This window comes from Argiope bruennichi, chromosome 6 (assembly GCF_947563725.1).
Source record: "Argiope bruennichi chromosome 6, qqArgBrue1.1, whole genome shotgun sequence".
Lineage (NCBI taxonomy): Eukaryota > Metazoa > Arthropoda > Arachnida > Araneae > Araneidae > Argiope > Argiope bruennichi.
Window position 1 is genome coordinate 107,158,929 of NC_079156.1, and position 15,872 is coordinate 107,174,800.

General features: G+C 25.6%; 1 protein-coding gene across 1 annotated transcript; it reads left to right on the top strand.

Annotated features, from left to right (window-relative positions):
• Nucleotides 1-86: 86 nt before the first annotated feature.
• LOC129971656 (replication factor C subunit 4-like) lies at nucleotides 87-15,613 on the top strand. The gene is made up of 12 exons (XM_056085624.1): nucleotides 87-214; nucleotides 2,856-2,988; nucleotides 5,461-5,539; nucleotides 5,676-5,755; nucleotides 5,856-5,972; nucleotides 6,903-6,972; nucleotides 8,551-8,624; nucleotides 8,749-8,869; nucleotides 9,932-10,057; nucleotides 11,562-11,642; nucleotides 12,274-12,390; nucleotides 15,383-15,613. Exons 2-12 carry the CDS (start codon nucleotides 2,861-2,863, stop codon nucleotides 15,479-15,481), a joined length of 1,092 nt encoding a protein of 363 aa, XP_055941599.1. The 5' UTR covers nucleotides 87-214; nucleotides 2,856-2,860; the 3' UTR covers nucleotides 15,482-15,613.
• Nucleotides 15,614-15,872: the final 259 nt, after the last annotated feature.

Sequence of the window (15,872 nt, forward strand, 5' to 3'; positions counted from 1 at the left end):
TTTGTAAAATTAAATTTATTCAAAATTTATTGAGTGCATCATGTTTCAATACTATTTCAAAAGACCAACAACGTAATTGATATAAAATTTAATCGCTATTGTCATCGATTTATCAAAACATAAACAATTATTTTGGCGGTTTATTTTGCTTTCACTTTTTGTTGTGTGTCTTTAACTATATAAGTCATCTTTTTTTCGGCCAACTTTCAACCAGGTTTGGAAATTTAAATTTGCTTTTATAAGTTTATATATCAACATGTTATTTGCTATTTTTCAAATCATAGGATATTTTTTTATCTCAATTTGTTAGTGCGTTATCATTGACGTATGTGAATTCAGTTAATTTGTTTGAATTCATGCATATTATCTATTGATTTAAACATTATCTGTTTGTTTAAGAATAATTTCAGTTATCAAAAAAGATAACTTTGTTAAAGAGTGATTGAAGGATAATATTTTGACAAAGAAATTTCTAAAACAAAATCGAATGTTTTTCTAAAAATTGATTATTAAGTTTCTTTTAAGACCCACTCACATTACAATTTCTGCCATATTTTTTAAGTTGTAAATTTAATGTTTTTGTAAATTATCATTTGATCCAACAATGCATATATGCGATACATTTTTTCCTTCATTTCTTTAATTTTTTTTAAATACACCTTTTATTTTTATACTTGAAATCAAAGATTTGAATAGTATCAAAAGTTAGATAAATTTCATCTTATTTTTAGATTATGTTTTTTTTTTATTTGAGAGTGATAGCAGTTTAGTAAATACCAAATTAAAATGCATTTTTAAATAAAAATTTTAGGAAAAAAAATATATTTTCAGTTTTAATTTACCAAAACAAACAAGAGAAAGTTTTATATATTTCATACAATGCAAAATGTAAAAACTGCTGTCTTCTCTTCGATTGAAATAAGTCAAATCCATGCTAGCTACTCTTAAGGTAGCATTAAAGAGATGGAACCAATACCAAGAAAACATATTACTTTTTTAATTGAATCATTTTCATAGATGTAAAACACTGAATTGCAAATCTTTTCATCAGGTTCAAAGGGAGTGTAAACATGTTAGTGGTTGGAGTAGAATGATGTTTCACTACTTAAGTTATAGTAAATTGACACAATTGAATTAAGAATGTTATGTACTTTTAAAACAGAGACTTATGCATGTTTCCAAATTTATAAACCATGTTAATGCAGGTGAAAAATGTTATGAGAGAAAGGTAAAAGTTTTGCAGCTTTGGATGTCTTTAACTGTAGTCACTTAGTACATATCTTGTTAGTTTTCACAAAAATAATTAAAGAAAAAGCATATGTTTGTGAGAATTAATCTTAAAACCAAAAAGAATTTGCTACCAAATCTGTTGCAATTAAAAATCCTCCCTTGCAGAATTCTATATTTTTATTTCAAAAAGAAAAGGGAGTTTTCCTTTTTGTATCCAAAAAATTTAAAATTATTCTCTTATTAACTGTATGCCATATTGAAAATAGTAGTAACGAGATTTTAAAGAGTCTTTTACAATCTATACAAAGTTGATGTCTTGGATGGGATGATAGCATTATGCTCCATAACTGAAATTTCAAATGACTGATAAAGGATTTTTTTTTTTTTTTTTTTTTTTTCGTTTTTGAACATTGTTAGCATTAATTCTCGCGTGTTTCTTATTTCTACTAAAAACTCTCTATAGAATGTGGAAGAAAAAAATTTAAAAAGATTGCCCTCATGGAATCTGATGTTAATTTACAGAGGGGATTATAATGAAAGCCCTAGATACTATTTTGAGAGGGGGGGGAGGATGCTATGCAAATGTTGTCATGTATGTGATCACAGTAAGTGTTAAAAAAAAATCTTTAACATTTTGTTTTTTATAGCTTGAAATGCTTATATGACTAATGAATGATCTGAGATGTAATAAAAATGCTTGTTTGAGATGCCAAAAAATGCTTGTTTGGGATAAATAATGAATTGGGGTGTTATACACCCCTTGCATGTGTTCATGTAACTATTTTTAATATGTATACTCCAGGTTTAAAATTTTTTATACTGTTTCTCAATATTGGAATACATTGTTAAATTTAAAGGAAGAATGTAGAATTAAAATTTATTATTTTTCTGGGAGGAATTTTTGAGGGTTTTTTTAAAAATAAAATAAAGAATACCCTAATTTTTTCAATAATTCTGTTATAAAAAATAATTTTTAAAATTTATTTTTTTATTAAAAATTTCTTTATAAAAAATTTGAAAATATTGTACACTTTTATGCAAACTGAGTCAAAAGTCTTTAGACAAATGTCTGTAGTAAGTTAGTCAAGCCTAAACAAATCATTTCTACTTGGATAAATATGTTCATAGATGCATGGTATGACTGTTAGAAGTATTATAAAAATAAAATGATCACAACAAATGCTTGCAAGATGTAACTCCGCAAATACTTCCTCCTTCAATTCTCTGATGAACTTTTGCTTAGAGTCAATATGGGCGGAGCAGAGAATGTCCAATTCAAAGTCAAGCATTGGATTCTGAACTGCCAACTTGCATAATGTTGTCTTCAAGTGGGCTTCAGAATTGCTTAGTTGCTAATAAAGCATTTCGTTTTTCCAAGAAAATGTAATTTCATCTACAAGTGATGGGATGTGTGGAAGATGAATAAAGAAACCTGTTTGTTATTTGTTATCCAGTATCTCACTCGTATATCCTACTATCTGCCTGTGAGGATTTTTGACTTATCTTGTGTACCTAATTGCAACTATTAAATGATCAGTGGTGATTTTTCTTATTGGTGTTAATTACAGCATTATGAAATCATTTTCTTTTCTTTTAATTTTTTAAAATTTTATTTTCTTATATAGTAATTATGGAAGCTTTTCTGAAAGGATATAAGCCAGGAAGTAAGCCAAAACCTTCTGTTTCTAAAGGGGATGGAACACCCACACCTTCCTCTTCAAAGAAAACAAAAAGACCTACACCTTGGGTTGAAAAATAGTGAGTTTATTTTCAAATTCTGCTAGCTTAAAACCTAAAATAAAATTTCTGTAACTGTTATAATTTTCTATAGAGTTATGCACATTTCATTCCGTAAATTCTGCATTTTGTGGTATTGTAGTTACTAAAACAAAATTTGTGAATTATCTGTATGTGATAAAACTTATATCAAATTTGCGAATGTTGCTCATACACTAATATATAATGTAATTTTAATAAAATATAAAGTAGTCAGATCCATGCAATGTAAAAGCTATCACATATTCATATTATTATTATTAGCAAATAATTAATTTAAAGTAAGTGCAAAAGTAGTAATATGGTAAGTTTGAAAGAACCCTGAAACTGAATGAATCTTATTGTTATATAATAATAATCTGAGATGAAAACAATTTATAAAATTAATTTTTAAAATTTCATTCTTTTACACAAATTTTTACTATATGTAGCTCAGTTACATTTAAATATAAAAACATGATCTGCATTTGAAATTTCCATTGTAATTATGAAGTTAATATTAATTTAAATTGAATATCATCTTATGAACTGACAAAACGTGAGTTATCTTCATAAAATATCTCAAAAATGAAAGATTTGATGAATTGCATTTGTTAAGGAGACTTTTTAGTTAATATTAAAAATAACCTCGGCTCATATATTTAAAATGAATGATGATTCCATATTTAAAAAAAAATTCTTTTACGTGAACCTCTAACAAGTAGGAAAAGCGGTAGACCCAAAATGAGATGGATGGAGTCAGTAGAGACAGGCTTTCTGACTATCCAAGAAAGAAACTGTCGCTCAAGTGTCAAAGGTAGAATGCGGTGGAACAGATTTCAGAGGAAGTCACTGGCCGACCCTGGGCTGTCTAGCCAAATATGATGATGATGATGATTAAAAATAACTTATCATCATTTTTTTTATTATTATAGTTATTTTGAATAACTTTATGTCAATAATGATGTATATATTGTTTGATAATGGATTCTAAAACCCTCCATGCTTTTGTGCATGCGTTAGGATGGGTTTAATTTGTCAAATAGGGGTGAGAGGAAAGATGAAAGGAGGGGATGTTACATTTAATAATAAAATTACCTCAGATTATTCGCAGACTGAATTATTATTGAATATAATACGGTCATAAGGTCATAAACGACACAATATTCACATACACATGAAAAAAGAAATTGAACAAAAAAGTATTTAATGCAGCTAAAATCATGATCGAAGATTTCCGGAAATGCGCTCATCCTTCCGTGTCTCTCCCCTTAATGAGATAGAATCGTCGAAAAGTGTCATCTCAGAATATTAAAATGCACTGTATATATTTCTTCTGTGTTCATTTTATCCAGCATACACCTGTAAATATTGCATTAATTTTGAGAGGATTTGCTTGAAGTGTGCACTAGTAATTCTGTTTACTAAAATAAATGCATATATGTATGGATAATTTTAATTAATACAGAAAAGTATTTGTACAATTTAATTTTACCATTTCAATATAAAAGCATTTTGGTGATAATGGATTATTAAATTGAATCTTACATTCATTGAATTTTTTTTTATTTATTATATTTTATCTCACTTATAATTTTTGTTATCACAATTACTTTAATTTGTTTATTTATTATTATTATTTATTGTGTTATTTTTCACTGCAGGGTTTTAAATAACTTATTTGACTTTTAGAAACTCATTTTCCATTTCCAAAATTTCTGCAATGTCAAAGAGGTTACCAGGTATTATTTGACTAAAGACATCTTGGTTAGCTATTAGAAATTCAGAATTTTTGTTGAAATATCTGGAATTTTTAAAAAATAAAAGCTTCAGTTTTGATTATTTTAAAATAAATTAATCTTAAATTTTGTCAATCTTATCTTATTGAATTGTTAGAATTGCTGCTTAATATCTTTCCCATTGCTAATAATTCATTAGAATTTTGAATGAGGATTATCTTTCAATTTCAATTGTAATAATATATGAAAAAGTAATATCACTGACCATAGAATGGGCATGAATTATTTCTATTATATTATATTAATAGCAAAATATTGGATTGCCTAAATGTTTGTTAGATTAGTTGATGCTTGAAATTAAGTGTCTGATGTGGGAACATTGTCGTATAAATATTTTGCTGTAGCTTAGGATTCTTCCCTGAACTTTATATGGACAATGAGACACAGGGAGTGAACTGTGAATAAGAACACTATGCAAGTAAATAATCAATATAAACAAAGGGAGAAAGAGGGAACTAAAGTGTTGCCTTGTTGATTTTTAAGCATTTGATATCATTATGTTTATTATTTTCACATTATATTTTATTTTTGTACTAATAAACAAATTTGAATCAGATACCTAAAAAAAAACTTAAAGCCACTTTGCTTTAAAAAAATAAACAGGTTATTTTAAGCTTAATTTTTCAAATAAGAATTTAATGTCAATTTTCTGAAAATCTTTTAATTTCTCTTTAAGCCGTCCTAAATGCATGAATGAAGTTGTATATCAAGATGAAGTTGTTGCTGTTTTAAAGAAAAGTTTGGCCAATCCTGATGTAAGTGTACTTATATATATTACATTATTATTAGCATTTTTTTTTTATCTCTGCCTTTTTTCATGAGAAAGAAAGGGGAAAAAATATTTATCTACATATAATATTATTTTATACTTATATTTAATTCCAATTGCAGCTTCCTAACTTATTATTTTATGGTCCACCTGGAACAGGGAAGACCTCAACAATTCTTGCCTTAGCAAGAGAAATATTTGGGTAAAATAATTATTGATAGATTGAAAAATAATTTTTTAATTATAATTTAATTTTTTTATTTGACATTTAAACTAATATTATAATTCTTTTACTTCTTTAGTGACATGTTTAAAGCCAGAATACTAGAATTGAATGCATCTGATGAACGAGGTATTCAAGTTATTCGAGATAAGGTGAAGTCTTTTGCACAGCAGACTGCTAGCGGTATTGGCCATGAGTAAGATTCCAATTTTTATATTTAAATTCTTAAAAAATCTAAAGATTGGTAAAATTAAAATATTATATATGTATATATTGATATATTTGTATCTTTAACAGTAAAATTGTGTTTGAAGCAAAAAAAATTTTTGAGCTGTCATAGTAATGTCTGTCTGTAATAAAGTGACTATGGAACTGTCATTTGAAACTGAATGCAGAGTGGCGATCTCTTAGAGATTTTCTCCATAAAATTATGATAAATGGATTTTTAAAAAAATTATTGTGAAATTGTAAACTGTCACCATTTTAGCATTTTGTAGACAACTGCCTACATTAAACATTATTTTAGAAACCTGAAATGCTTATCTCAGATATCTGAATTCCATCAATGATTACTTAATAATACTGTAAAAGTGGTTAAAAGTTGGTTAAAATTAATTAAAGTAACTTGCATATCATTCAAAGGTTTATATTAGAAGATAATATTTTGGTTCAATTGATGTCAATAATTGCAGTAACATATGCTCAAAATGCCCTGTATCTTCTAATTACATTATGTATATCTTTTTTTTCTAAATTGTTTTTGTTCTTTATTTTTATTAGATGTTTTTCTTAGTTATATGTCCAAATTTTCACAATAAAATTAAAGATATGCTTTTAATATACTGCACTTTGTCTCTTATAACAGTTCTTCAACTCTTCATGATATGTAGACATTATTTTATTATCATGATTATAACTTTCAAAACTGAAGCAAAATTTAATTGTAAAAATGATTGGGCATCTAGATTATATGTATACAAATGCTCTTGAGTTTATATTTCAAAAAATGTAATTCAATATTTTTATATAAAAATGAACTTAGCATGTCCATTGAAGAATACAATATATGTGTATTTCTCTCATTTAATTTATCTTTGCATTTATTTAATCTTTGTATCTCCTCTAGTGGTAAGCCATGCCCACCTTTTAAAATTGTCATCTTAGATGAAGCTGATTCTATGACAAGTGCTGCTCAGGTATCATATTTCCTTCATAATAAAATGAAAAGAAAAAAAATGGCAATGTTCTGCCAACATTTGTTATCTTTTTATATTGTTAATCTTGGTTGTTTTTCCATTAATGAAGATTTAGTATGTTTAGTAATATTCTATGAGATTATGTTGCAACTGAAAATATTAGATTTATCCATATTAGAGGAGTAAGAAATCCAATGTTTTGGAACACTTAAATTAGATCTATTTTTCACATTTCATTAAAATTCTAGATAATATTTGATATTAGATAGAAGCTCAATTTATGTGGCAGCATTTTTAAAACTAAAAGCTTACATAGAAAATAAAATATATTTTGATTAGGATTCTAAAAAGAGTAAATCCCCATAATTTCCAATTTTCTTGTAATTCTTATTTTTAAAATCATGGAAAAACTATAATTGTGAATTATTTTCAGTTTAATGAACAAAATTTATTGATATGACTCTACAAGTAAATTTGCATTGAAATGAAATACTTTTTATTTATTTTAAGTACAACCCTATCATTTCCCAAGATTTCTATCTTTTCTAAATTAAATCACCATGGATTGGTGCATTCATCTTAATTAAAAGTAAAAGCTATTGTTTTACTTAATAAGCAAAGAAATTTTTCTGCATGAGGCACTTATAGCTTCTAAATTTGTTTAAAGGGCTGGATTAAAACATGAAAATCTTTTAATTTGGTTGCTAAATTTAGGAATAGAAGATATATTAGATTTGTGTAACAAAATTACATATAATTTTTTTTAAATTGTTCACTCTAACTATCGATTAGTAAGTAATATTTAAACCTTTATAGATAGGGATATATTTCCAATTAGGAAAAATGTTTTAAATGATGTAAAAAATTATATTTTGTGTTATTTAAATCAGTAATGAATTGCTGAAAAAAATTAAAAAGTCTTAAATTTTTATATATTTTTCTTGTTCCTTTAGTCATATTTAATAAAATATTCTTGACATATTAACATTTAAAACAAGATCATTTCCATACCCTGCAGCTAAAAAGAATCTAATTATGAATATTTGAATATTGCTTTTTTAGACCATTCTTTTACTATTTAGACATCATTTTAAACTGAGGTAAATCTATTAATCAGTGAATATTGTTTAATGAATAATGAAATTATGGAGTTGCTTTCAATCACAGAAAAGCTTAACTTTTTTTTTTGTTTAAAATGTTAATGTACCAAAAATTTTTTTAAAAAAATATTATCAATAAGATCTGTTTAAAATTTTAGAGTTTGTCACTTTTTCTGCAGTACATTTAGCAATTCAAACAATATAGCATATAATTTTTTAATATTATATAGAGCATTTTTTCAGTAGAAGTATATGTCAATTGTAATAGTTTAGAGATCATTTATTGGACCATGAGTATAATGAACATGCTGTATATTAGATTTATGTACTTTTCCAAACGGTGCAATGAGAAATATTCTTAATTTTACTTGTTCTGCCTTTATATATATATATATATATATATTCAAATTATAATAGTTACTATGTATATTATTAATGAAAAAACATTATTTTAATTTATGTTTAAATTATATTTTAGTCTGCCCTTAGACGTACAATGGAAAAGGCTAGTAAATCCACTAGATTTTGCCTTATTTGTAATTATATCAGTAGGTAAGAATGTTTTTGTTTATTAATTCATTGTTCTTACTTTGGTTTATTTTAAGTTAATTAGATTTTTGAAATTTTAAGATCAGTTAATTGTATCTTTTCAGTTCATTAATTAATATTATTACAGAATTATTGATCCCCTGACTTCACGTTGCTCAAAATTCCGCTTCAAGCCCTTATCGAAAGACACATTATGTCAGAGATTAAATTATATTGCCACAGAAGAAAATGTGACATTTGAGAATGATGTAAGACTTTTATTACTTATTTTTTCATTTTCTAACAACTTTTATGAACGAAGTCTATCATAATTTTAAATTATGAATGTATCATGAATAAAAATCAGGAACTTTTACTTAAATAATGCTCTTCATTGCAAGATATTTGGGTTAATGAGAGAATATGTGATTTGTTATAAATTTTGAAATAGCATTCACTTAAATAATGCATTTCACTGCAAGATATTTGGGTTAACATATGATTTGATGACAGTTGGGTTCTGATGAGTTGGGTTATGATATGAGTACAACGTATGATTTGTTATAAATTATTATAGTTTTATTAAAGAGTAGAATTTTACAAGTTTCTTACTTTGCAACTAAATTTTGATTATAAACTCAGTGTGTCTCTATAGATGTCCAAAATATATTCAGTCTTATCCCATTATGCTGTGGATTTGGATTTTTAAAAAATTCCACCACTCATTCAATTCTTTTGTAGTGTTTAACAATCACTTAATTAAATCTTACTAGACAAAGCATACACTGAATCTTACATCATGGTATTCATATCGATGTAATTTTCAGAGAAAATTTATAATAATTCCTGAATGATAATAATGTTGTACTTAACAAACAACATGCTGCATTGTTATTTTTATAATCATGTATATTTTATCAGTTTAAATCTTTGGGATAATATTTGATTGGGTATCTTATATTTATGAGAACTCCTATCTTTATGCAGTACTGCCTGCCATTAAATTTATCTCAAGATTTTTTAAAAACTTATTTCTTTAATTTTAAATACTCATATTTCATTTATATAGTATAATATCAGTTAATTTTCATGCAAAATCTTCTTATTAAATTATAATAGTACTTGATAATAATTAAAAAAATATTCGTTGATGTGAAATATTATTTATTTGCTAGGCATTTGATAAATAATTATTTTATTTTTACAGTTAATTTAGCTTAGCTATTTTGCCTTTTCTTCCCTTATTCTACTTTTTTTTTCTAAAGGTGTTGAAATTTACAAATAACGCTTTTTGAATTATCAATGTAATAAATATTTATTCTTGTTTACAGGTGATAGATTCTATAATTGATTTTTCAGAAGGTGATCTGCGAAAAGCCATAACACTACTTCAGAGTGCCCATAGGTTAAAAGGTGATGAAGGCATCACTGTTGAAGATATAGCAGATATTAGTGGGGTAACATATTTTTACTCAGATATTCATTTATGTGATTGTATTTCTTATTTTGGTCTATTATTTAAAATATTTCTGTAAAAATTTTAAGATATGTTCAATTTAGCTTAGGGTTTCACAAACTAATTTATATGTACCATATAAAACCATGCTACCATGTCAATAATGCCTGTTATTACATTATTTTGGTGGTGCAATTTTTGCTCAGAAGATTAAATTATCTTACTCAATAATAGATCTTAATATTTATTAATATATATCTTTAAACATTGTGTAATATAATCTATTTTAATGTAAAAGTGTCATTTATGAATATAATTGAATAATGTATTTTAAACTTCAATATAAAAAAAACTTTGTTTATTATGATTCATTGATTCTTATTATGAAAATGCTTTCTGAGTTCATATCTCTCTTTAAATTTAAATATCACATCTGTTGAAGTTATGTTTAACACTAACAAATGTGTTATGAATCAGACCCCATACATTGAAAGATCAGTGGCAGAATTAGATTTCAAATCTAATCTGGCACTGAGGTCACAAATCAAACTGCAATATTTGAAAGGATTAATATTATTTAAATACAGTTAATGTTAAATTATGGTAGATGTTAGTTTTACTTTTTTTGTGCTAGTTCATGTATATCAAAGTTACAGAGAGAAGTACAACAGTGTTATTTAACATTGATATCATCTAATTATTGTATTTTATATATTCCTGGTGCAATATATTCATTCATGTTGTATTAACACTTCATTGGGAATGTGCATAGAAATAAAATAGATTTGTATAGCTTAGTTGTAGTCAGTTGTCTTTTCAGCTTAATAATAATATATTTACGATATTTGCCTCACTTTATAATATGAAATTATGAACAAAACCTTTTTGTATTATGTATTAAACTGTAATATTTATAGTTTTTTTTATTTCCTTTAATTTAAATAGTATACAAAATAATGCATACAATTAATACATAAATTGGATAGTTATTGGGGGGAAGTAAAAAATTACTTTATTTCATCAATGCTGTATTTTTCTAATTTATTTTATATAAATTGTAAATAATAATCAATGTAATTTCTGATTGAACTATGACACACCTTATAATCAGTTTTACCCATTATCATAGATTGTTCATTATTTAATTTCGATTTATAAAAAGTTAATATTTTTTATGATTTAAAAACAATAATTTCAGAGTCATGTTACAGTATGTACAAAAAGAAAGCTTAAAATTTTTTCTTTTTAAGATCATAAACATTGTTAATAAGAGTTTTTTTTTAAAATGGTGTCTTTTAAATGTTTGAAAAACCATTCAGTTCATCAGATAAATTACTTCAATCTACATTTAATTTTACTAGTCATTGCTAACTTGAGTCACTTTTTTGTGTAACTATTATTTATTTTTAGTTGATTCATTTTAGAATATAGCTACTAGCTTTACTTTTTTTTTTTTTAATGCTTGTTAATCTTTATGTCTTTAAATTGGTTTCTATTTTCTCTAGGTTGTTCCTACAAAGTGGATTAAAGAATTAATTACAGTATGTGAATCTGACAGTTATGAAAAACTTGAAAAATTTGCCTGTGTAAGTATTTAAAAATTATGTAAATGAAAAGTTGTATCATTTTTCCACTAATACATGACTATAACTTTTGTGACATCATAGAATGAAAATACATTTTTACATATTTCTTGTTCCAAAAAGAATAATATAGAATTGATTTTCCTCTTGTAATCAAAATAATGGGTTTATCTAGAGATTATTGGTAGAATAATCTTGGAAATAATTCATGAATCCTACAGTTACAAATTAGGCGCAATCAAAATAATACAATAACATGTTGTGTATTGCAATTGAACTACTTTACACAATATATTGAAATGTAATCAACAATTATTAAGCTATGAAAACAATAGTTATGCTGTATAAAAAGAGCAGTTTTACAAAAATCAAATATTTCAATTTTTTTTCTAAAATATTTTTAAAAAATAAAATAGTTTACTTTAAAATACTTTGTGAAATACTATTAAATCATTTCTGTCTTTTATGTTTATCTATCTTTTCAAAATAGACTAATCAATCTCATTTATATATCAGATTTTAATTTAAAACTTATTATATTACTTTTTCAATCATTAAACCATACCAGACCTGTAAAACACTACGGTTTATATTGTAATAACTTTTTAACACTTTTTTTTTTTTTTTGTTAAAGAATTTAGGTTATGAAGGTTACACCACTGGTCAAGTGATCAATCAACTTCATGATGAAATAGTATTTAACGATGCTCTCAGTAACAAACAGAAGGCAGCAATATGTGAAAAAATAGCAGTAAGTTTATATCGTTATATTATTACATGCACACACTCTTATAACTTTTTAGAAAATGTATTTTGAATTAATATTATTATATATGTATCATTTATAAATTCCATCTTGTTTTTTGTAAAATATGCTTTTATAATGGTTTATATTATGTTTAAATCCTAATTAATTTCTTCATTTCTTAATTTAGCTTATATTTTACTTTTTATTTAATCAATTCTACAAGTGCTATATAAAACTGCTGGTCTCAACATTTTCTCACTCTCTGAGTGAAAGGATAAATATTCTTAATGCTTACAACATTCTTTCAAAGATATCTAAGATACTGTATCCTAAATCTGCACATGTCAAAGAAAACCTTATCAAAGTATCTTTTTGTAAAACATGCTTTTTACAGAATTACCAAAGTGAAATTATAAAAAGGAATAATTTTTGTCTCTCCTGCTCTTGTTTTGTGATGTAGACTGACATATTTCAGACTGATTCTTTGTATGTAAATTATGTCTCCCGTGGTAAAATAAGTCAAAGAAACATTCCAAAAGTTTCTTCTATTCGGACACGCAGCTGCTATTATGTGTTTGCATTGTGTGTGTGTGTGTAATGATCATGTATGTTGTTTGTACTGATCAAAATAATAAGGAATGGATCTTCCATATCTAAATACATAGAAAATTTGCTGATTCTAATGGTCAACAATTCACTTGTAGTGAAGTATTTTGATGTTCAGACAGTTCACCTTAGATGCATTATTAGAATTGCAAGAGGATGATCCTGATTCATTGAAAAGTCGTCAAATCTTTCTGAAGAAGATTATAAGCTCTAGTGCAGTGTTGATGTAAATTGGGAGACAATTATAAATCCTACAGAAGGAACAATTTGTCAGGCATGAATATTGAAAAGATGATGGCTTGCAGTCAAGAGGGAAACAGTCCACTAAATTCTGCAAACCCTTTGACCTTTAGAAAGATCAGTCCAATACTGTGCTGTATATTTGGTGAACAATATTCATATGAAAAGTTTAACAAATGCTTGGTAATTAATAGTCTCAGTAACTCTTTAAGAGAGTGTGTAAGTTAAATATATATGAATAATATTAATGATGTTGTGTATTTGCTTTTTTTATGTTCTTGTATACTTATAGAATTTATTCTTTTAAAAATATTCTGTATGTAGTGATGACTTTGGCTTGGACCTTAAGTGATCACTACAAGTGGATTTCACTGAAATTTCAAGTTATCTGCATACTGAAAATAATTATTTTCTAACCTTTGAACTCAGACTTCTCATTAACTTTTCAGTTGTCCAGACTTTTATTTTCCTACAAAGATCTTCTCCTGGTGGAAATTAGAAAAACGTTTTCTCTGCAAAATTCCATTCTGAAGAGATACAAATTCAAAATGCTTCCTCACAACCTCTTTTTCTTGTTTTCTGCTTTCTTTTCGGATTGGTCAAGGCATTATTTTCTCATTGGTCATGGCTCTGAGAATAACATCTTGATATCAATAAAGAATTCTTGCTATAACATCATGAATAATGCTATTAAAGAATTCAATGCCTGTTCTCATTAAAATTAAAGAATATTTTACATAAATATATTCTGATTTGAAAATACTTTCTGTTGCTGATAACAGAATTGGAAATTTTATCATTTAGATATTTAGAATTTATCTGTCATGATGAATATTACATATAGTGAAATTTTACTATGTTGAATATAAGTTACCTAGCAGCAGAATAATATTTTTCATGTATCCATTTGATTAAGAAAATTATTTTTGTACATAATTTTTTGGAAAGAATAGAAACATTATTTAATCGCTTTAAACTTTTTTTGGTTTTACAGTTTCAGGTTTGATATAATTTATCAGACTTATATTGTATTTTTTTTTTTTTAGTGGCTACTTAATTATAAGGTTCTCATAAACTAAAAGAAAACTGTTTGTATATATATATATGTATGAAAACTGTATGTATATATATATATATATAAACGTTAGAAAATTATTGCTGTTTATAAAAATTTTGAAATGATATGTATTTGAGAAATGCAACAGAAAAATTAGAGTTATTTATAATTTTAAAAATTCAAACTTTTTGAAAAAAAAATTATTTAAATTTAATGTTTTTCCCTATTTAATACTAATTTAAAGGAAATTAAAATTTGTTGATAAAATAAATTGTTAATGGATAATGGAAGTTCTGTGTTAAAAATAATGGAAAATTCCTTTTTTTAAATTATTAATATTAAAAATTAGATGATATTACTAAATATTTTTAATTCATTAATAATAGTTCTATAAAAAGTATTGTTAAACTCTTACATCAATATGCAATTTTTATCTATATCTATGTTTGGTAATTCTAAATAGACCACACCCTATCCTTAAAGACTGATTATTGATCCGTTAGTGATTATTTTGGAAGCTAGTAATTTTATCTAGAAAAGTTATAACATATAGGTGAGAAAAATCTACGAAAAATTATAGTGGCATTGAATTAGTACAAGATTTCTTTTTATATATGGATACATTAATATTATAATTGAAGCTCTGAAATTACTTCAAATAGCTGGGATTTTCAGGCTTACATTGCTGCAATTATTTATATGAAGTAATAAAAAAATTTAATATGTGCTTAGTGTATAAATTTCCCTATCACAATATATCCCTTTTCTTATCTGGATCATTTTATATGGATAGCTGTTAATCAGTGATATCCTATATTTAAGTTATTGACTTTTACTGCTGTTTATCATAGCTGTTGAGATTTTAAAACAAATTTCAAAAATTCACCTTTAAGGCTGCTATATCTAATCTCACTGGTTGCATGAACTCATTATATCATGAGTATATTTATTACTTGCATAACAATTTTCATTCTTTACAAACATTGTTTCACTGTATAATGATGTACCTTTTGCATAATCTGTTGTACTTGCTCAATTTATGTTTATATGTGTTTGCAATTATTTATTGAAATTTATATACTTGTTTCACAGATCTGCGACAAGCGGCTTTTGGATGGTGCTGATGAATATTTACAATTGATGGATCTGTGCTGTACAATAATGCAGCAAATATGTCACCCACCTGAATAAGAGGAACACTGTTCGACAAATGTGTATATTTTTTTGGGGGAAAAAAAAAAAAAAACCAATATCACTGTTGAATGCTAAAGCATTTATATAAGCTAAAATGTGTAAATTTTATGCCACTTTTTTTTTTGTATATTTTTTTTTTAAATCCAAAATAAAAATGTAAATGTTATGTGTTTATTTAATCTCTTGTTCTGCTTTACTTATTCGTTTAATCTTTAAATTATGGATTCTAGGAAAATTCAAAATTCTTATTAACATGTGAATTTTTATAAAGAAACAGGGACCCAGGTAAGAGCTGTAGTTTCCCTCAACCATTTGTGAAGTTACCATCCTTGTTTTCCTTCAATAAGATTATTTCCTTAAACAAAGCAAAAATGATGAGGTGTTTATA